The sequence below is a fragment of the Penicillium pulvis genome, assembly GCF_028828015.1.
Source record: "Penicillium pulvis strain IBT 33274 chromosome Unknown contig_23_segment0_segment0, whole genome shotgun sequence".
NCBI classification, from domain to species: Eukaryota; Fungi; Ascomycota; class Eurotiomycetes; order Eurotiales; family Aspergillaceae; genus Penicillium; species Penicillium pulvis.
Genome location: NW_026643075.1, coordinates 890,559 through 909,862, shown reverse-complemented (window position 1 = coordinate 909,862; position 19,304 = coordinate 890,559). Strand labels below are relative to the sequence as shown.

Sequence of the window (19,304 nt, the reverse complement as noted above, 5' to 3'; positions counted from 1 at the left end):
GTCTAAAATATAGAGCACAACAAGAGATATATTCATGATTCCAAAACATTCTGCACCACCCGCACCACATTCTCCAACATCTCCTCTCTACCCACACCGGAATCAACCACAACCACATCTCCTTCATCACAAGGTATCTCAAACAACTCAAGCTGCGAATCAACCATAGCAGACTTCATGTAATGCCCCTCCGCCTCCCGCTCAAGAACTCGATCCTTAAGGACAGATTTATCCCCAACATGGAGCAAAACAAAAGTAATGGCAACAGGTAAACCCAACAACTGCGATAACCGCCTTAACTCATCCCTGTAAATAGTCCTCAAAGCCGAGCATGTCACCACAACAGCAGGTGCAGATGTACTGAGCAATCGATCCATTACCGCTCCCCGACTGTGGGCCAACCAATCCCATCGATCGGAATCTTGCAGAGGGATATCCCTATCCATTTTCAGGCGGGCCAGAGGCGAGTGGAGAGTATCACCTTCAATGGATGGGATACCGAGCTTCTGGGCTAGGGCTGTAGCAGCGGTTGTTTTGCCGCATCCTGCTGGACCGATAAGGAAGATTATGTCCCGGGCTACAGCTGGGGTAGAAGACGGGGTCCAGGCATGGTTGAAGTACTGGACAAATCTAGTGACGAGGATTTTATCCAGCCCGCTTGCCTTAGACAAAGATGGAGATGATTCTTGTGCGTTCTTTGTATCGTATAGCAGGACACGGCTGGCCGCATCGGTGTCGTACTTTGAGGCGAAAAACTCCAGGAGGCGGATGGCTGGGTTGGTTTCAGGATTTTGGTCTGATTCACGAAGACGCTGAAGCCATGCCTTTGGTGGAAGTGCTTCGAATCCTAGTCCTGCTTCTCGCAGTAATGGGAGAAGTTGCGTGGACCAGTGGCTCAGGTTTGGATTGGTGACATTCAAGACGTTCGCTGCAGCCGGGCTCAGGCTTAGATCAATGATACTAGAAGCCATGATGTCGACTGGCGTCCAGGATAGCACATCGTCTAGCTTCGGTAGCGCTTTGATCGTTTTCGCAGATTGGAGAATCATCGGAATGGCCTCAGTAGTATTCCAGATGCCATTCACCGTATCTGCGATGATTTGACCTGCGCGCAGAACCCGTGCTGTCATGCCCGTTTGTGACGCGGCCCTGTTGACGATATGTTCTGTGACAAGTTTCGACTGGGCATATCCCATACTTTGGGCATAGCTCAATGATTCGGGTAGCGCCTCTGGAGCCCAGTTACCCGGTGTCCGAGCCACAGTACTTACGGAGGAACAGAATGCAAAGGAGGCAGGACGGGGTCCTTCAGCACTCAGGCACAGATCCAGAAGGTTACGAGTTGCTGCAATGCAACTGTGTTCAAAGCTCTCCAGAGCCCAATTGAAATTGACAGACCAGGCACAGTGAATGACTGCTGTAACTGATTTTTTGATCTGGGAAAAAGTTTCCTCCTCGAGACCAAATTTGTCCGAGTTGGACAGGTCCGCGGGTAAAGCGATAATCTTTCGTCCGGCGGCAGGAGGTAGGCTGAAAGCCAGTCCACGGGTGCGCAAACTTTGAGAAACGCGCTTGCGAGCAGCGGCAGGAGTTTTGGCACGGACTAGGCAGTAGACCTTGTGGACACTCTCAGATTGGGCTAGTTGAGCTGCAATATGCGCACCCAGCGATCCAGTAGCGCCAGTGAGCACGATGTACTCTCCATCGAGATCGCGCGGAATAGGCGTGTGGATCTTGAAGTTGGAGCTGTATCTCTCAATCAAGTCTTGCATTCTCTGCTCGACAGGGGTCTGCTCTTTTGACCCCTGACCCTTGCGCAAACTCTGGATTGCCTCAGACATTGCCCATATCGAGGGGTTCTCGAAGACAAAGTTCTGTCCTAGCTTATGACCTCCAAGATCAAGACTTTTCAGAATGGCACCCCGAAGTCGCATGGATTGTAGACTGTCGACGCCCAGACTAAAGACATCAGTCGTCTCTTCCAGGGTAGAAGGATCAATAGATGGGGCGATGTCCAGGAGTGTGCTTCGGAGAAAGCTGGCAAGGGCGCAACCTTCCAAAACCAAGCTACCCGCCATGTCTGGGGCATCGTAGATCTCATTGATGCGCTCCGCAAATTGCTGGTAAAACGCAGATCGGATGACAGTTCCTTTGTCCGTCTTGCGGTATTCAGTGTCTCTCGGGAGAACATTAATCATATCTCGAGAAATATATGCATAAGCAGGAGACTCGGTATTGCATTTTTCGATTTCCGGAAAGATAGCATCAACCAACTCCGCATCGTTCGAGAAAGGAGACTTCTCCGATGGAATAACGAACAGACCAAGGCGAGGCTTACCACTTCCAAACGCGATCGCTTCGGCAACATTGTGATTCTTTCGAGCAACACCCTCGATCGTCAATGGATTAGCCTTTTCACCATTTTCAAGAACCAAAGTATCATCCAGTCGAGCATAGTACCGCCAAGCATTAGGGGTCGTGGGATGCTTCTCGAAAAGATCCTTGGTCGCATAGGAATCATCCGGTCGGTTACTAGCCACCTTAGAGGGCCAACCTTCCAAAACACAAAGCTCATAGACTCCATCCATATCTGGTTGCTCTTCCCACCTTAGATATGGCAGCAAGGATGGACCGGGGCGAACGTAATCCCAATCAAGGTCAGACCTCTCCCGGAAAGAAGTCATCAGCTGCCCAGTCTCAGTGGTTCCATAGTGCGAGATAAGACGAACGCCATTCTGGACCAAAAGGTCACCGATTGGCTTCGGACAGGAGGAGCCCCCGAACATGACAAGCTCAAGTGGGGCCATGCACTTCAAGCCCTCCTCTGACTCCGATAAGAGCTTCAAGGCATATGGTACTGCGTAGAGAACCTGGATATCAGGATGCTCCTTCAGCGTCGTAAGTAGTGATGTAGCAGTGAGTGGCAGGCTGGCGTTATACATATAGATCAATTTCTGGGAATGGATTGCACGGAAAAGACAGCTGATACCATGTGCATGAAAGAGAGGTAGGGTAATAAAGCCCTTAAGCCCGAAGTTATTGGCATAATTTTTCAGGGCCCCGGCGTGTGTCTGGTAGATTGGCTTCGGCAGACCTGTCGAGCCGCTGGAATGGATAACCCAAGTGATGTGCTTGTTTTCAGTTGGACCGTGCAGGTTTGCGATTGGAAGGGCAGCAGAAGATGCAACTGTGGCTGGGTCCAAGGGAGTCATGACTGGAACTTGGGTGGCACCTGTGCGTTTGGAGACAGTCTCCCCCACAGCCTGGAAACTCGGATATGTGATGATGAAGGTTGATTTTGTAGTTTCGACCAGACTGACGTAGGCGTCTTCGGCAATACGTGTTGAAAGAAGGAGAACAGTGTGTCCCAAGCGCGAGATTGCGAGTAGTGTGATCAGGTATTCAAAATCAGAAGGGCCTAGTAAACCGACTACCTGAACCGAGTCGGTTGATGAGAGTCTCTGTGGAATCTCTTTAGAGTAATGGATTGCGGCTGCCTCAACATGTTGGTTTAACTGTGAAGTGTTAGTTTGATCCACAGTGGTTCTGAGAAATACCAACCTCGTACGGCGTGTGGTAGATATAGTTGGTCGCAGATGAAGGGTATGCGACTATGGGCTCATTGGCAGTCTTGCCCACTCCCCTGGCCCGCAGAAGGCCATCGATTGTATAGATTTCATCTGGTTGAACAGGCGCGGTTGTGGTTGTTCTGACTGCCGAGTCAGTCATCGACGAAGGCGATGTGGTTGGTAATGGCAACAGGGTCGGAGAAAGGATTGAAGTAGCCATGGTCATGAAATGCTGGTAGAGCTGCCGAAGAAGAAAGATAGACTAAAAATTCTTAAACTTTTTGCATGAGGTTCTGAGATGGTGATAAATCCTCATCTCGTTGCTTCTTGGATGATTATAATCAACTGATGCTTCAATCCACCAGCCATAAAATCCGAAGAGCATATCCGATTGTGGAGAACGTAGACTGCGATCTATTCACCCCGCACAGGATCATTTCCGTAGTTTCACTTATTGTCCTAGATCCGCCAAGGATTCTGGCAGACATATCCGTGCTTTGTGGTTTTCCGCTGCAAACCCCACACTGCGGCGGATATGTTGCGGAAATACAAATCAAGTTTGCGCCAGGCTCACTTGGTAATTCATGTTAGTGAGGGTTCATTCAGTCATGAAAAATACTATAACAGTGATGCTGAGTTTTACGCTATTTATAGGGCCCAAAAGCTCACGAAGGGATTATTCCGATCATCATAGATGGAACATTTCCACTAGTGGAGGATAGTTTCGAGGGGGAAGCATGTTCGGGAAAGGTACTAGTTGGTGCCAAAGAGTAGATAGATTAGGTCTCTACAGATAAAGAAAATAGGAGATGTGAGATCAGTGAAAGTGTCTTTAATATATGCGCATTACTCTATTATGTAGCTTGTAATCATCGAAGTCAGGATTTGATAAATCTTAATTTCATCTTGAGCTATCCCTCTAAACAGTGAACTTCAGCTTATTAACCGGACCAGCAGCAACCGCCGCCTTGCGCACCGCTTCCTCCCCAGCCTCTTCAAAAATATCATAACCCCAGATGGCCGGGAAATTGAATCTCTTGTGTCGCTCCAGACCAGTCAACTGCGCAAAAGCCTTATCCGAAAGGGTCTGCACCTTGAGATTGGCCTCAATACGAGAAGGTGTGACGCTCTTGGATAAAACGACAGTACCGCGCTGCACACCCCAGCTAGCGAGCAGAGGGCCCGGATCCATTCTGGTTTCCTTAGCGACTTGGGCCACCAGCGGGTCATCAACTGTTCTGGGCTCTCCAGTCTGATTATTACCGAGAGGGGAGTAGGCTTCCACGATAATTCCTTTGCTCTGACAGAACTTCAGTAGATCATGTTGCTGGAGGTATGGGTGGGCTTCGATTTGGTTGGCAGCGGGCACGACGGAAACTTGACCCAGCAGCTCTTCCAGTCGGCGGATGTTGAAGTTGGAGACACCAATTGCCTTGACCTTTCCGGTCTTCAAAAGCTTCTCCATCTCCTTGTAGGTTGTGATGTAGTCGACTTCTGCAAGTTCGAAAATTCCGTCTTCGTTCAATGGGAACCATTTATCGCCGGCTTTGAAGGCACTGTTGATTTGTTAGCAGCAGATGAAAAATCGGGCTTTATAAAACATACACAGGCCAATGCATGAGGTAGAGATCCAAGTAGTCAACCCCAAGGTCCTTCAATGTCTTGTTCAATGCCGGCTCGACATCTTCGGGCGCATGACTCGTGTTCCACAGCTTGCCAGTGATGAATATTTCCTCCCGTGGGACGCCAGACTTCTTGATGCCATTTCCAACCTCCATCTCATTGCGGTAAATGGCAGCGCAATCAATATGACGGTAACCCTGCTTTAGTGCAACTTCAACTGCATTCTCAACCTCCAGAGGCTTTGCTTGCCAAGTGCCGAAACCCACAGCGGGGATTTTTGCGCCGGTGTTGAGGGTAAAGTGTGTTGTGATAGCCATTTTGTGATGTTCAAACCGGAATCAACGAGATTGAGAATGTAAATTGAGAAACTTGAGAATCTCGTTGACCTTTGAAGTCTTTGGAAAAGGACAGGGACCCCACCTTCCGTGGGTATACTTGAACGAGTCGGAAAAAGGTCGGTGAATGAAGAACAATAGTCGGAGAATTCTCCAATTCAAACGAGAGCGATATCCGAAACCTTCCACATGCATTTCATTTTTCATGAGCCAATTTTTGCAAGTAAAGCCCATGACGTTTGTCAGTGGGCCGTAAAGCCTTGTTTACCCCGGGTTTCGGAAATATGCATTTATCCGACGGTGGGGCTAGGGCGGAAAACAACCCGCTCGCAACGAATCTCTCTTCACCTACCCCGAGGTCAGACAAGAGATTAGTCTCACATGCCGCAATTGATGGCTGGTGTAACAGAGGAAGAACGAATGAATCGTCGAAGGGTGTTATCTCGAGTAGCCCAGAACAGAAGCAAGGTGACTAGGGCATGTGACTCCTGCAAAGCCCGAAAGAAAGCCTGCACCGGAGATATCCCATGTCGGTTTTGTGTGCGGATCGGTGTGACATGTACATATAATGTTCCATATCACCGAGGATCCGCCGCACGCCCGCCCCCATCAGCTCGGCAAGCGGAGACGGCGACAGGTTTCCGTCCACCTGCGAGCCAACCTTTACCCATCGGGCCTAGTCCCGCGTTGACGAACTCAAGCCGTGATGATCCCATCGATGTGGGTGGCCAGTATCGCGGCCCTACTTCAGCCCACTCGTTTCTGGATAGAGCTGTCAGAGACTTTCATCACCAGGAACACGGTCAACCTCCATTTCCTCCAACACCTGAAGATGCCTATGCCTCCATCTTTTCATTTGGTGACCGCCGAGCTCCACAAATTCCCCCTCTCAGATCCAATGGCCTACCCGAAATGTTGTGGACCAATTAGTGCGGCGGTATTTCGACTTTGCATCGCCGACCTATCGGATATTGCACCAGGGAACCGTGGAAAACTGGGTCAACTTCATGTTTAGCCAAGAGTCAGCAACTACGCCGGGGCCAGCAACAGCGGAAGTTTCATTGGTATGTAGGGCAATAATCCTGCTACAATGTGCAATTGCATCGTTATCGGCGACTCCCTCTCCTGCAAATACACAACAGCAAACGGATCAATCGGACTGGCAAAAATGTGAGGAATATTACCAGCTAGCGGAACAGATACTATCTAAAGAGACGGGCATGCCTTCTCTGGAATCGGCGCAAGCAAGATTCCTAACCGTGTTATATCTTCTTGGCACCTCACGGATGAATCAAGCCTGGTTCAACTTTGGTCAAACGGTGCAGTTATTGATGACGATTGGAGTACACCGGAAGCAGGCTCGCTTAGATTCTACCACGATTGAAATAACTCTTCAATGCTCTAAGCGCTTGCTTTGGTGTTGCTTTACGCTAGATCAATACCTCAGCCTCATACTGGGTCGACCACGACTTCTTCGGGAAGAAGATATTGATCAAGAATACCCGTCGCTCATCAATGACGAGAACATCGGGTCAACGCAGTCTGGCTCATCCCGGGCTAGGAATTGTTTGATGGATGCCCCAGTTTGTCATGCGAAGCTATCACGTATCCTGGGCAAAGCTGCTCAAGAGCTATACTCGATTCAATCCACTGAAAAGACCCGTGATATGGACAGCATGATAACCCTCTTGGAGCAAATCAAAGAATGGCAGTCCGCGCTTCCACCATTACTCGGTGACTCAGTCTGTCCCAGTAGCCTCATCTCGATATTTCAAAGGCAGTTGACAGTCATTAGACTCGCTCATTATCACGCTATTATGTTCGTGACACGCCCACTACTTCTTTTTGACCTTTCTGAGGAGCCAGAAAATCCGGTCCTTAAAAGAAGTCTTCTACATTGCATCACCACCGCGCAAAAAACACTTGATTTGATTCTGGAGCTCGTCCAAGAACATCAATTGTTGCCAACTTTTTGGTATACACAGTACATCGCTTTCAACGCTTTATCGATCGCTTACATTTACCTCATCAACTCTAAGAAAGGACGCATTCCACCTGATTGGGCTACGGAAAGTGACACTAATGAATCGGCAACTCAAGCACTGGCTCAAACCTCATTATATGAATTGGCCGAAAAGACGCAGTACTACCTTGGGCGAGCCACTGAGATGAATTCCCTTGCCTGGCGGTACACAGTTGTGCTAGATGCCCTAAAATCCGAATGTCACAGGCACATTATCGGGCTGATCAATGTCGCAAAGAGCCATCCAACTTCCATTCGGCCTAGCCGAGGCCCAGAGTCGAACCCGCGGTCTCGAGCAGGCTCATCGGCCGAAGCGTCGCCCGAGATTGGAATCACAGCCGAGCAGTCACCATTGGACTGGGAATGTTCCCAGCAGCTCTTGGGAAACCCATTAAATGCAGATCTTCAAGAATCAGCAGCGCTCTATGGGATTGAAACTCTTTTTCCCCACAATGGGGCCTACAGAGCAACCATTTCTGGATTTTTGGCCCCAATTGGATCGCCTTCCTACATGTAAGACAATTACTCTTTCTTCATTGGATCATGCATGTAACACATACTGACCCTTCAACAGCACTTACGAATTATCACAACATTTAATGCATCTGCGGGGCTGTATCAATTGGTAGAACAAAGTCCCTTCTCTGCACAGCTCATGCCTTACAAGGCTAGCGTCTAGTACCCAGTACTGTGTAGTCTGCTCCCTGTATATCATCTGTTCTTTTGTAACACCTTTGTGACCCGAGCGAACCAACTGAAATTTTCTTTCAAAAAATATATTCTCCTTTCCAATGGAACTAAATATGGAGGTCCTGGGTGCCACAGAGGATTAGCTACCTTGCAAAGAGCCTTAAAATAAAGAAACTCAAGATACATAGAATGAAACACTTGTATTCACGGCTTACTGTGGAGAGATGAATACGTAATTGACCTTTTTCACTTCCATAGATATAATCTCGTATCAGACCTTGTGGGCATTTGAAAAAAGAGCAGACACATATAGATGCATGCTTCCATTTCCCATAGCTTGCGAGTCATGCCAACGTTCATAGTCTCAGTAAAAGTCCTACCAAAGATATTTGTACCGAATCTGGCCATCCATATCTTCCCGTTCAGTTGCCCTTTGATTCAATTTCCTTTAACCACAAACCCAAAACAGCTGCGAGAATGATAGGAAGACAGAATGATACCACCCATCCGATATTGAGGCGCACTTGAGGTAGGGAAAAAGTACGATCCATAGATATTCGACGAGTTTCCGAACAGATTAACCATAGCGTAGACAATAGCTCGCTTTGTTCGGGTACGTGGTACAGTGCTCGCAATCCAAGCCTGCACAACATTGAAAGCCGAGTAAGAACCCGCGCACATCAGAAACATACCAATATATCGAGGCGCAGTAGCGGTTGTTGAGATTACCATTATATTTCCCACGATATCGATAATGAGAGGCCAGATAATCAAGACGGCGCGCTTATCTGTATATTGAGCAATGAAGGAATTGCCCAGCGAAGAACAAAAGCCAAACACATATACGGGCGCTGTAATCAACAGGGTGACAATATTGTTGAAGCCAAGAGTCTTGACAATAGACTGTAGGAGGCTGATTAGATATGTGAATCAACATGATCCAAGTATAGAGAGCTCACCGGGAAAAAGTATGTCCACGTTTGAGATGTAAGCTGACAGATCTGAATGGCGATAAGCATCCACGCCTTCGGATCAGTAACTGCATCAACAAGGGCCTCTTTTATAGGACCATTTTCATCGATCTCATCATTCGCAGCTTGAGCCAGCCGCCACTCGGCAAATCGCTGTTCCTGTTCTGAAAGCCATTTGCGCTGACCAGAACGAGGAAAATCTGGAAGAAGTAGAACGGCCAGAATTCCTGCAACCATCGTTCCAGCTCCTTCGATGATAAATAGCCACCTTCACTGTTGTTAACATATTGAATCAAGTAGGAAAGGAAGCTCCTTACCTCCATCCTGCCAAGCCTGCAGCACCATCTAAGCCACTCAAAATACCAGCAGCAAGGATTCCACCAAATCCATTGGCAATCGTGTTACCACAATACATCACCGCAACGCGGGGTGCGATCTCCTGTGGTTTATACCAAGAGCTTACCAAGAGACTGGGCAACCGTCAGTAGAGTGATAGCCAATATGAAGGGTTGAAGATCGTACAGAGCACCAGGGAAGAAAGGAGATTCCGCAAAGCCCAGCAAAACACGAACAATCATTATCCCGGTGAAATTATGGGTCGCTGCTGCGCACATGGATATTCCACCCCATATAAAGATCGCAGTGGGTATGTATCGTGATGGCTTGATACGTGTGAGAATAATATTACTTGGGACCTGGCCGAGCAGGTAGCCCACAAACTATGCAGAACTCTCAATTAGAATCAAAGAGTGAGACTCCAACATATGTGAATACTCACCATTATGGCAACAGCAGTTTGATACTGTGTATCAGTGAGACCCAAATCACTTTGCATACCCCCTAGCCTAGCATTGGCAATATTGGAACGATCAAGGATGTTGAAGATGAAAAGAAGACATAGCGATGATATGAGGTGTAGGTCGATTTTCCTAACCACTGTACACATTTGATGCGTGGTCAACTTCTGCTCATTTTTGATTTTTAGAAAACACTCACGCTTTTTCTCCAGTCTCTTAGTCTCCTCTGCTGTGAGTCCTTCAAATCCAGTTTCCGCCGGTATGGACTTCGGAGATACCTCCAAGTGACCGGTTTGAGTATCCTTTAGATTATCGACATCCATGATTAGGTTTGATAAGAGAATTATAAGCTCCCTGGGCAGTGCTGCCAAGGAGCTTGGAATATATAACTCAACTTCACTCAATTCCCCGCAAATAGCCAGCTTTGCTAGTGAACTGGTAATGTGGAGGCGGGGTTGTCGCCCCGGATTTCATTTCACCATATCCGCCTCCCGCAAAGGGGGCGGAAATGAGCGGATACCTCCAACTTCGCGAGCCCACATAACGAACACATGTGTCACATTTGGGTGGTTATCGTCAATCTGCATTGCTCCGTCATCGGAGCCAGTAAGTGCATGGAAGTCAGGCTCGTGATCCTAAGGGAGTGAGAGGTGTAATCTAATCAAATATGTACACGGTTGAATTTATATATAACTAAGGGATGCAGGAATGTAAAAGGCTTCGGCATTTTTCCCTATAAAACTAACACATCAATATTCATCGACCCACCTTCTACGCTATTCATAAAACATAAATTGGGACCGTGTTATTATGAGGTGAATTTCCAAGGTCATTTATCAATGACTGTACTCTTACGACCGAGTTAGCCCTCTGTATCAACATTGCAAGTGTTAGAAGCGAGAAAAGGAGGGGCGAAAAAGAAACTGAAACCGTATGGAACATGCTATGGAGAGAGATCTGGAAGGAAGAGAAATACTGTTTGGCAGTGAAGCGCTGGAATTGGTCCAGGGATCATGTGACTCTGACAGCTAATAATGGCGTCCCATAACAACTTTATCTTGCTCAAATGGTTGATCTGGTTTCCCAACTTCTTTCGTGAGATCCAGGGGAGTTCGACTCTATTGTATGCCGTTTTGATATATATGAACGAAGACAAGAAACATCAGACCAATGGAAGAGATATTGGAGAATGAATAATGGGTGATCCTTTATTTGTATATGACCCGAGTATAGTGCTCTGGGAGCTGATAATTCTTTCAAGGGTCGATTTTAACCGCCCAATTGTGGATGTCTATTTAAACACAAGGTACGAAGCCGGGATTGGATCTGCGACCAACTAGATTGGTACGCGCCCGGGTATCGGGATGCGGGGCAGGAATGCACCCTTAACGACCACCAAATAAATGGTGCTACCCACTAGACTCTCTCTGACGATGTTCAGATTTCCTATATCTCTTCAGCAACGATATCTATATAGACTGACTCCAAAGCTCTGATTATAGTTCCTGATAGTAACCACAGGCATAAACGCTTGTATTGACAACTCCGCACCTTGCGGGGGTTGTGCGGCGGGGCAGTTCCAGCAGCTACTAAGCGCCGTCAAATGCACTCACAACCAGCCGAGCAAATAATCAGTCAGGATTGAAGATTACATGGAAAATTTGGTCGGGCTGTTTTCTTCGTTATAAGAGGACCCGCACAAGCTTCCTAAAAATAACCTGGTGAAGATCACCGCATCTTCATGGCCGAGATTTGGGCATACATGCTTGTATGTATGCAAGCAAGCGCCCACGGCTGACGCCCCCCCCCTGTATGCGCCGCTAACGAGATCATATGAACTGACCCCGGCTTGTTATCTAGAATTCTATTGTCTGGATGTAATTATATATGACGGCCATGTCTGTTTCGTCTGTCCACGGGTGATTAAATTCGAACTCCCTAGTGAACGAAGACGAAACGTATAAAGTCATCTCTCTATCTTTCCGTCGGCAGTCTCATGCGCCCCCCTATGTATTATGCCCTCTTATAGAGCCCTCGACAGCCCGAACTCCTATGCAATCGCGTGGATCGCTGCTCTTCCGATCGACCGAGCTGCTGCAGGAGCGATGCTCGATGAAGAACATGCAGCTCCAATAGGCTTCAATCGACACCCAACAGACGCGAACGTTTATATGTGGGGCCGCGTGGGAGACCATAACATCGTCATTGTCTCCCTGACTTCTGGAGTGTACGGAACCACCTCGGCTGCGACCACAGCGTCGAGCCTGCTTGCCTCTTTACCATCAATTAATATTGGTCTTTTGGTGGGAATAGGCGGCGGCATCGCTCGACCGGAAGAGGACCACGATATTCGGCTAGGTGACGTTGTCGTGAGCCAGCCCAGTAGGGCCACGGGGGGAGTCTGCCAATACGACCTAATGAAAGCAGAGGCTGGTGACATGCCTGATCGCAGTAGTTTTCTCGGACGGCCTCCGACAGTTCTCCTCAATGCGCTTGCAAGCATCCAGGCCGATCACGAGCGAAAGGACTCAAAGGTTCCCTGCTTCCTTCAGGAAATGCTGGAGAGGAACCCGAAGATGGGCAAGAGGTCCAAGCAAAATCCCGGCTATCTTCATCAGGGCTTCAAAAATGACCGCCTGTTCAAAGCTTCATGTGGCCATACCCCTGGCCCGGACTGTCGGGGCTGCGACACGGCTGATGAGATCCAACGCGACCTTAGAGACACTACCGACCCTGAAATCCACTATGGGACCATCGCATCCGGCAACACACTCGTTAGAGATGCCATTCTGCGCGATCGCATTGTTTCCGATATTGGAGAGGATTGCGTCTGCTTTGAGATGGAAGCGGCCGGCTTGATGAACCGCTTTCCTTGTCTTGTGATCCGAGGGATCTGTAACTACGCCGATGCTCACAAAAATGATCGGTGGAAACGATACGCCTCGGCGACCGCCGCTGCCTATGCCAAGGAGTTTCTGGCGTACATACCACCCGTAGAGGTCCAAGAGACCAAGAGGGCACTGGAAGAGCTTTACTTGGGTCAGTCCCTTTTTTTTTTATCCATTGCCTAGACCACTAATTGCACGACACCGAATCATATTTGAACTAACATATGTTCTAACTATGAGTAGTCAAGGAACAGGTTGATGGCTTGCAGCAGACAATGATAGTAACACAAGCTACAATTGAGTCCATCAAGTCTGATCTTCGTGATGACAATACCAGGCTCAGGCTTTGTCCTCCAGCTCCCTCTACAAACACAAGCCACGCTAGAATGCTCCGCCATGGAGAGACAGGCGCTTGGCTCCTAGAAGGCCCCGTCTGCCAGTCATAGAAGTCGAGATCGCGTCGAAATTTATGGCTACAGGGGCTCGCGGGATGTAGAAAGACGACTTTCAGTAAGGGTGTGCTTAGTCACCTCGCGAAGAGAAAGATGTTTCGATCTTCACTTTCTTCTTTGTCAATAGCGACACCACAAAGCGGGACCTTGGATAACCTGCTGCGGTTATGCGGTCACTTGCCTTTCGACTTCAAGATGGAGAGGCTACCTCTCGCATTTATCGTGATGCTCTATTCCAAGCACATCAATATTACGGCGACCACCCACGACAAAGGCGCTCTGTAAGACCATCTCCAAGGTGCCTGAAGTCTCGAAAAGGGTATTCATTGTATCAGACGCATTGGAAAAATCGAAGGCAAGCATTGCTATATATCTATGGATTGAGCAAGTGATGTCCAATGCAGAGTTGGTCCATGTTCAGTTATTCTATAAAAGTCGACCCTAAATTTAGTTTCTGCACCGCATGCACCGTTTGATAGGACAGTGGAACTGCCTACCAATTGACAAGCAGCTCTCACCCCCGACATCCGATCATGGGTCGCAGAACAAATTTTCCAACGCCCTACTTTTATCGAAAAGCCGTTGTCCCAGAATCTTCTCGAGGGCATCCGGTGAAAGATTGGCGACGGGGCCCATGGGATGTGACGTAGTTGGTGCACGGAGCTTCTTGGATCGGAGCACACCTCTACGCTTGATATCGTGAGCAACCTTGGTGTGCTTTATATCATTTGATCAGAAGCTAATTGGGTGATGATCGAAGTAGGCCAGACAAGACGGAGCAAGCCTTCCAGCGCGCAATTGCTGGCTAAAAGAAAGTGCTCGAGGGCGGACCATGAATCCACCCGCGGAGCAGTCCATAAACTCAAGCTGCTATACGAGAACAGGCGGAGTGAGACGTGATAACTGTATTAGCAAATACTAGTATCTCTCTGTGGTAATGGGAAAGTGATGATGGTAAACATTCCACATTTGAAGGGCATGACTTGAAGGCCAAAATTTAAAGAGTATATCTGAACAGCGGCGACTGATCTCCCATCTGCATCAATTGCTCATCGCTATACTTCTCCCGAATATCAATCTCACTCAACGTATTCTTTCGCTTGTTCCCCCACATAAAAGATACTTCAAGAGCCAAAGCCGCCAATAGTGCCGTGCCACCAAAAGCCAGGGACAGTCCAAAGCCTGTGGGATAAGTAGGATCCTCCCGGTCGAGGTACATGTAACTTCCAATGATCCCACCTATATTGCCAACACAGATATTGAAAGCACTTCCAATGGCTCGGCGGTTTGAAGGTGCGAGATTGTTCATCGTCCAGGATGTTGTGGCTGGGTGAGTGGGATAGATACCCATACAGGTAAGAATAATGGCAAAGAAGCCGGGTCCGAGATTCTCTTTTAGATGTCCGCCAAGTCCGATGATTATCGAGTAACCGATAACGATCAGTAGGAGCGGAGCAACTACAAATGGCATGCGCCAGTAAAATCGATCGGATAAGGTCGAGAAAAAAACGGCAGAAATCGCGCCTGCAACATAGGGAGGTACTGTCATGAGCTGTGCAGCTGTGCCACTGAAGCCCATTCCCTTTGTGATAGTGGGCAGAGTAAATTTGGTTCCTAGAGAATGTCAACAATCACCAGAAAAAAAGATATCGGTCTCTGTGATTTTCACTAACCATAGGAGCAAGCAGACTGGCATAGTAGAATGTAAGCCAGCAAATACATTCTCCAGTTCGCAAGCACAGCTCGGATGTCATTCCACGATGTCCTGCTTCTCTCCTCCTTGAATTGACCTCCATCCTTGATGAAGTGCTGCAGCTCCAAGGACCGAATTTCCTCTGGATTTAACCACCGACCTGACAACCGAGGCGAGTCAATCAGAAGAAAGAAACATAGCACACCAAGAACAATAGTGGCTAATCCCTCGAGCAGGAAGATCCACCGCCATCCTTCATACCCGCCCACGCCGTCCATTTTCGCAATACCTGCCGCCAAGAGACCCGAGAACGCGCCTGACAGGGCACTTGCACAGTAGAAGATGGAGATTCGAGTCGCAAGATCTCTTGGCATGTACCAGAAGGAGCAGAGGTAGACCGCACCGGGGAAGAATCCAGCTCTGTGCAGTGTTATTACGAGCGAACAAAGTCAATGAAGAACATCAAACATACTCAAATATCCCCAGCAAGATGCGGACCGCGACCAGACCACCAAAGTTCTGCACAACACCCGTCAAGGTCATGATAATTCCCCAACAAATGATGAGAGTGCCCAGATAAAAAGATGGCCGTGCGCAGCGTTTTAAAAGAATGTTACTTGGCATCTCTTTTCTTGGTTAGCATGAGATCAACCACTGCGGCACTGTGCACCATACCAAGCAAAACGTAAGGAATGAAGAAAAGACTGAGTGCGATGTTGTATTGAATGCCACTCAGTCCGAGATCCGAGGTCAGGCCTGCGATTTTTGCATTTCCGATGTTGGCTCGATCCAGGTGGGAGACCAAGTACAGCACTGACAGCATGGGGACGAGACGGTAATCAACCTGGCGTGAAAAAGCATGCTCAGTATACTACACGAGGCCTTGGTTTCAGGGGGCTTCAAATACCTTGCGCAAAACAGCTTTCCTTTGATCCTGTGAAAAGTTGTCAAGAAAAGTGGCATCTTCCTGAGTTAGGCCAAGAACTCGAATACCATCAACGGTAGTCACATTCGAGGTGTCTTCAACATGATCAGTATGCTGCTGCTTCTCATCGACCAAGTCATCATTATCAGATCGATTTGGCTGGAAAGATGTCATTCTGCTCCATAGATTGCAATGTGGTCTGGGAATATCCAAGAAACATAAATCACTTTCTGGGGACAACTCTATATAAGAAAAGCCTCATGAGGGTTTGTCCAAGCCTTCAATGGCTCGAGCACCCTTCCAAGCCGCCAACAAATCCCCATTCATGGCCGAGAATGCCATATCCCCTCCCTCTGAAGTCTTGGCAGAGTCAACTGCTGGATGGATACGAGAGGGCCAAGGATTTCCCCACAGCCAAGACACCCCAGACCTCTCCACAGCTTCGCTGGCGGGGGTCAGTCCAGCTGATCTGGGGTGCGTGTGTTGCTGCGGAGACAAAGCTTGAACTCGGTATCTTAGATGTGCAATTCCGCCGCCGTGCTTGTCTTTATCCGCCGTAAATCCGCCTGTTTTCCGGTGCTTATCCGTTCGGTCATGATCCGTTTCATTGAAATCATTATCCGGTCGGAATTTTATCTCGGCTTTTTTATCGTTCATTGATAGAGGTTTTACTGCTAAAATATGGTGGAGGTGACTTATCGACCACTCTTTGTAACATTAGGTAGTAACCATGAACTCAGATCTCAAGCGGCATTGCTGTGTCATGCTCCTCTCTAGCCCGCTGTACAGTCTGAGAGTATTTCTTGCCCGCAATGATCCACCATACAAGCTCTATAATCAGGAACCCTCCAACAACGACACAGGTATAATTCATATTCGAGACTAGACTTGTTAGCAAAAGAAGGGATCCGAGGCCCTTGAGCCAATCTCGATTTCGACCATAGCACTCACCAGTTGCAGGCATTTCAAAAGGGAAAGAGAAGAAAACAATGGCAAACACCAACCACAGGACAGAAATTATGTTCACCGTCATTCCAGTAAATTGGCCCATCGAGAATGGTCCACGGTGCATCGTTCGCCGGCGAAGCAATACATTTGTGAGGATCGGGACGACATAGGCGAGATTGTTGATCGTGCTAGTATATCGTCAGTACAGGATTCCAATAACGTCCGTTGCTAAGCATACACTGCCGAACTCATCATTGAATTGAATGCAGTACTGGAACCCAGATAGATACAGCCCAACAAAGCAATAATTACTCCTACACATAGTTGAGCGTTGAAAGGAGATCCAAGCCTAGGATTAACACGAGCCCAGCTGGACATAATCAGTAAGTGCGATGCGTATTGAGTTTGAAAACGTACATATGGGAAAGCGGGAGACCACTGTCGCGAGAGAAGGCCCAAAATACACGTCCAGTGCCTAAAATTGTTAGAAACTGAAATTTGATCCATTCGGGTTCGGTTCTCACTAAGTTGGGAACCGATCACACACGGTCCAAGTGCAACCCAGACCATGAAGACCAGGCCGAATGCTCCTCCTTTTGTTGAAGTTGCTTGGTGGAAGATCTCAGCTAGTGGCAAGCCTGTCCGTGTATCTGCCAGTGTGTCATAGTTCTGAACCGAGAACATCAAGCTGAGCAAATAGGATACTCCGGTGACGAAAGCAATCGAGAGCGTGATTGCTATTGTATGTAAGTATTCACTTTCATTTCTTTAGGGACTGGCAACCTTACCAAGGCCAAGAGGGGCGTTTCTTCCAGGCTGCCGGTTGTAAGCATATACAACAATAATTCATTATCAATCCATTGACTCACATTGGGCATTTCCTCAGTGATATGCTGTAGTATGATTAGCATCAGGGAAATTATCATAGTATAAGATGAACATACCGAAATTCCATCTAGCCCACCCAGCGCGTATAATGGGTTCACCAACCCTGTTATAAAGCACATCACATTATTATCCCATCCGGTCTTGTTCATCCAAGTTGCAAAAACAAATTTGCTATCGTTGTGCGCCGGTGCTGCAGCAGCTACGGTGACCATAGTAATCAGCCATGCCAACTGCAAATAAAGCACTGACGAAAGTTAGAATGGCAACTTTGTGTAGGTCAACACTTCAACCTACGAGAGAACTTGTTGATTGCTGGAATAAAGCGATTCCCAAACATGACGATCCCTGAGGTAAATACGTTTAGGATTTGATATGCGACAAAGGTCATCCAAGGCTTCACGACCAAATCATCATGGTCCAGCGCAATCAAAGCCATGACTGTCGAGGCATAGATAAGATTGGTTGACGCGGTAGTAAAAATCCCTATGCAGTATTAGCATCTTCCCAATCGTTGTAAGTTTTCGTTCTCACATCCAAAGACTGTGCACCATCCCGTCGCAAAGCTCAAAAGACTGTTATATCTTTTTGGGGCGATGGCCGCAATCCAGTGGTACATTCCTCCTTCGGTCGGATATGCGGAGACGAACTCTGCCAGAGAGGCGCCAACGAATGACTGCAGAATGAAAACAAGAATAAAGCCGTAAATCACTAAGATCATCAGCGCTGAAAATCTTTTGCGAGGGCAATCTGTTGGGGGCTTACGGGCGCCAGGGCCACCAGAGTTCAGAGCCGTGATCAGACCTAACCCAAGACCTGAATGGAAGTTAGAAGACCTGCCCAATACTTTCGTGAATAGCAGAATTGGACATACCTGTCCATGAGATAGTACGGTTGGCTGCTAGACCAATCAAACTCCACACAGAAAAGTGTCGCTTCAACTCTTGTTTATGCCCTTGTTTTCGTCAGGTATCGCGCTTGATGTGGCCGCGCATGCACACTTACCCATCTGGGCCAGACGCAATTCGTCTTCATCGTAGACCTTGATAGTATCCACACTTTGGGCCGTTTCTGGCTTCAAAACCTTGGATGTGATTTCGGGTGGACCCATTTTAGAGATCTAGGGGCGTTGTTGACAGAGTCAAGTGAATGCGAAGACGAGACCTCCTAATAACCGATCATAATAATTTGCGCGCACATGCCATATCTCTTTTCTTGAACATGCAGCTCTTATCGCTTCCCGGTGATTTTCAAGTATTTCGCCGGTTTCGCCGGACTGATAGCCGGTGAGGGGGAGAGCGGGGACAGATCATAGCGCGGTGTCGATCTTGGCAGTCAATTCTACCGGTGAACAGCATTGAGTTCTGAGTGTAAAGGTTGCGTTAACTTTATATTGGCTTTTCAGGGATGCGAATCGCACCTTTTCAGTATAATTCTCACTTTTTTAAAGTCCACCACAGTTGCCTACGATTTAATCTTTTTCATGTACAATTTCCATGACTACT

The 19,304-nt window shown here is 47.9% G+C and overlaps 9 protein-coding genes across 9 annotated transcripts; 4 read left to right on the top strand and 5 right to left on the bottom strand.

The window, feature by feature from the left end:
* Positions 1–32: 32 nt before the first annotated feature.
* N7503_004613 (putative NRPS-like enzyme) lies at positions 33–3,789 on the bottom strand (the record flags this gene model as incomplete). Its single annotated transcript, XM_057064160.1, has 2 exons — positions 33–3,515; positions 3,562–3,789. The coding sequence occupies 2 exons, from the start codon at positions 3,787–3,789 to the stop codon at positions 33–35; spliced, it is 3,711 nt and encodes a 1,236-aa protein (XP_056921903.1).
* Positions 3,790–4,488: 699 nt separating this feature from the next.
* N7503_004612 (uncharacterized protein) lies at positions 4,489–5,509 on the bottom strand (the record flags this gene model as incomplete). The annotated part of the gene is made up of 2 exons (XM_057064159.1): positions 4,489–5,125; positions 5,175–5,509. The coding sequence occupies 2 exons, from the start codon at positions 5,507–5,509 to the stop codon at positions 4,489–4,491; spliced, it is 972 nt and encodes a 323-aa protein (XP_056921902.1).
* Positions 5,510–6,534: 1,025 nt separating this feature from the next.
* Positions 6,535–8,067, top strand: N7503_004611 (fungal specific transcription factor domain-containing protein; the record flags this gene model as incomplete). Its single annotated transcript, XM_057064158.1, has 2 exons — positions 6,535–6,591; positions 6,670–8,067. 2 exons carry the CDS (start codon positions 6,535–6,537, stop codon positions 8,065–8,067), a joined length of 1,455 nt encoding a protein of 484 aa, XP_056921901.1.
* A 611-nt stretch (positions 8,068–8,678) lies between these two features.
* On the bottom strand, positions 8,679–10,331 carry N7503_004610 (uncharacterized protein; the record flags this gene model as incomplete). The annotated part of the gene is made up of 6 exons (XM_057064157.1): positions 8,679–9,143; positions 9,200–9,479; positions 9,529–9,681; positions 9,734–9,930; positions 9,990–10,147; positions 10,208–10,331. The coding sequence occupies 6 exons, from the start codon at positions 10,329–10,331 to the stop codon at positions 8,679–8,681; spliced, it is 1,377 nt and encodes a 458-aa protein (XP_056921900.1).
* A 1,692-nt stretch (positions 10,332–12,023) lies between these two features.
* Positions 12,024–13,342, top strand: N7503_004609 (Pfs NACHT and Ankyrin domain protein; the record flags this gene model as incomplete). Its single annotated transcript, XM_057064156.1, has 2 exons — positions 12,024–13,047; positions 13,140–13,342. 2 exons carry the CDS (start codon positions 12,024–12,026, stop codon positions 13,340–13,342), a joined length of 1,227 nt encoding a protein of 408 aa, XP_056921899.1.
* Positions 13,343–13,543: 201 nt separating this feature from the next.
* On the top strand, positions 13,544–14,157 carry N7503_004608 (uncharacterized protein; the record flags this gene model as incomplete). Its single annotated transcript, XM_057064155.1, has 4 exons — positions 13,544–13,629; positions 13,667–13,757; positions 13,800–14,047; positions 14,112–14,157. 4 exons carry the CDS (start codon positions 13,544–13,546, stop codon positions 14,155–14,157), a joined length of 471 nt encoding a protein of 156 aa, XP_056921898.1.
* Positions 14,158–14,345: 188 nt separating this feature from the next.
* N7503_004607 (uncharacterized protein) lies at positions 14,346–16,140 on the bottom strand (the record flags this gene model as incomplete). Its single annotated transcript, XM_057064154.1, has 5 exons — positions 14,346–14,962; positions 15,022–15,461; positions 15,514–15,667; positions 15,717–15,885; positions 15,949–16,140. 5 exons carry the CDS (start codon positions 16,138–16,140, stop codon positions 14,346–14,348), a joined length of 1,572 nt encoding a protein of 523 aa, XP_056921897.1.
* A 161-nt stretch (positions 16,141–16,301) lies between these two features.
* On the top strand, positions 16,302–16,526 carry N7503_004606 (uncharacterized protein; the record flags this gene model as incomplete). The annotated part of the gene is made up of 1 exon (XM_057064153.1): positions 16,302–16,526. One exon carries the CDS (start codon positions 16,302–16,304, stop codon positions 16,524–16,526), a length of 225 nt encoding a protein of 74 aa, XP_056921896.1.
* Positions 16,527–16,702: 176 nt separating this feature from the next.
* N7503_004605 (uncharacterized protein) lies at positions 16,703–18,910 on the bottom strand (the record flags this gene model as incomplete). The annotated part of the gene is made up of 12 exons (XM_057064152.1): positions 16,703–16,848; positions 16,918–17,102; positions 17,153–17,284; positions 17,332–17,389; positions 17,439–17,651; positions 17,703–17,730; positions 17,784–17,807; positions 17,859–18,046; positions 18,097–18,285; positions 18,334–18,615; positions 18,674–18,754; positions 18,805–18,910. 12 exons carry the CDS (start codon positions 18,908–18,910, stop codon positions 16,703–16,705), a joined length of 1,632 nt encoding a protein of 543 aa, XP_056921895.1.
* Positions 18,911–19,304: the final 394 nt, after the last annotated feature.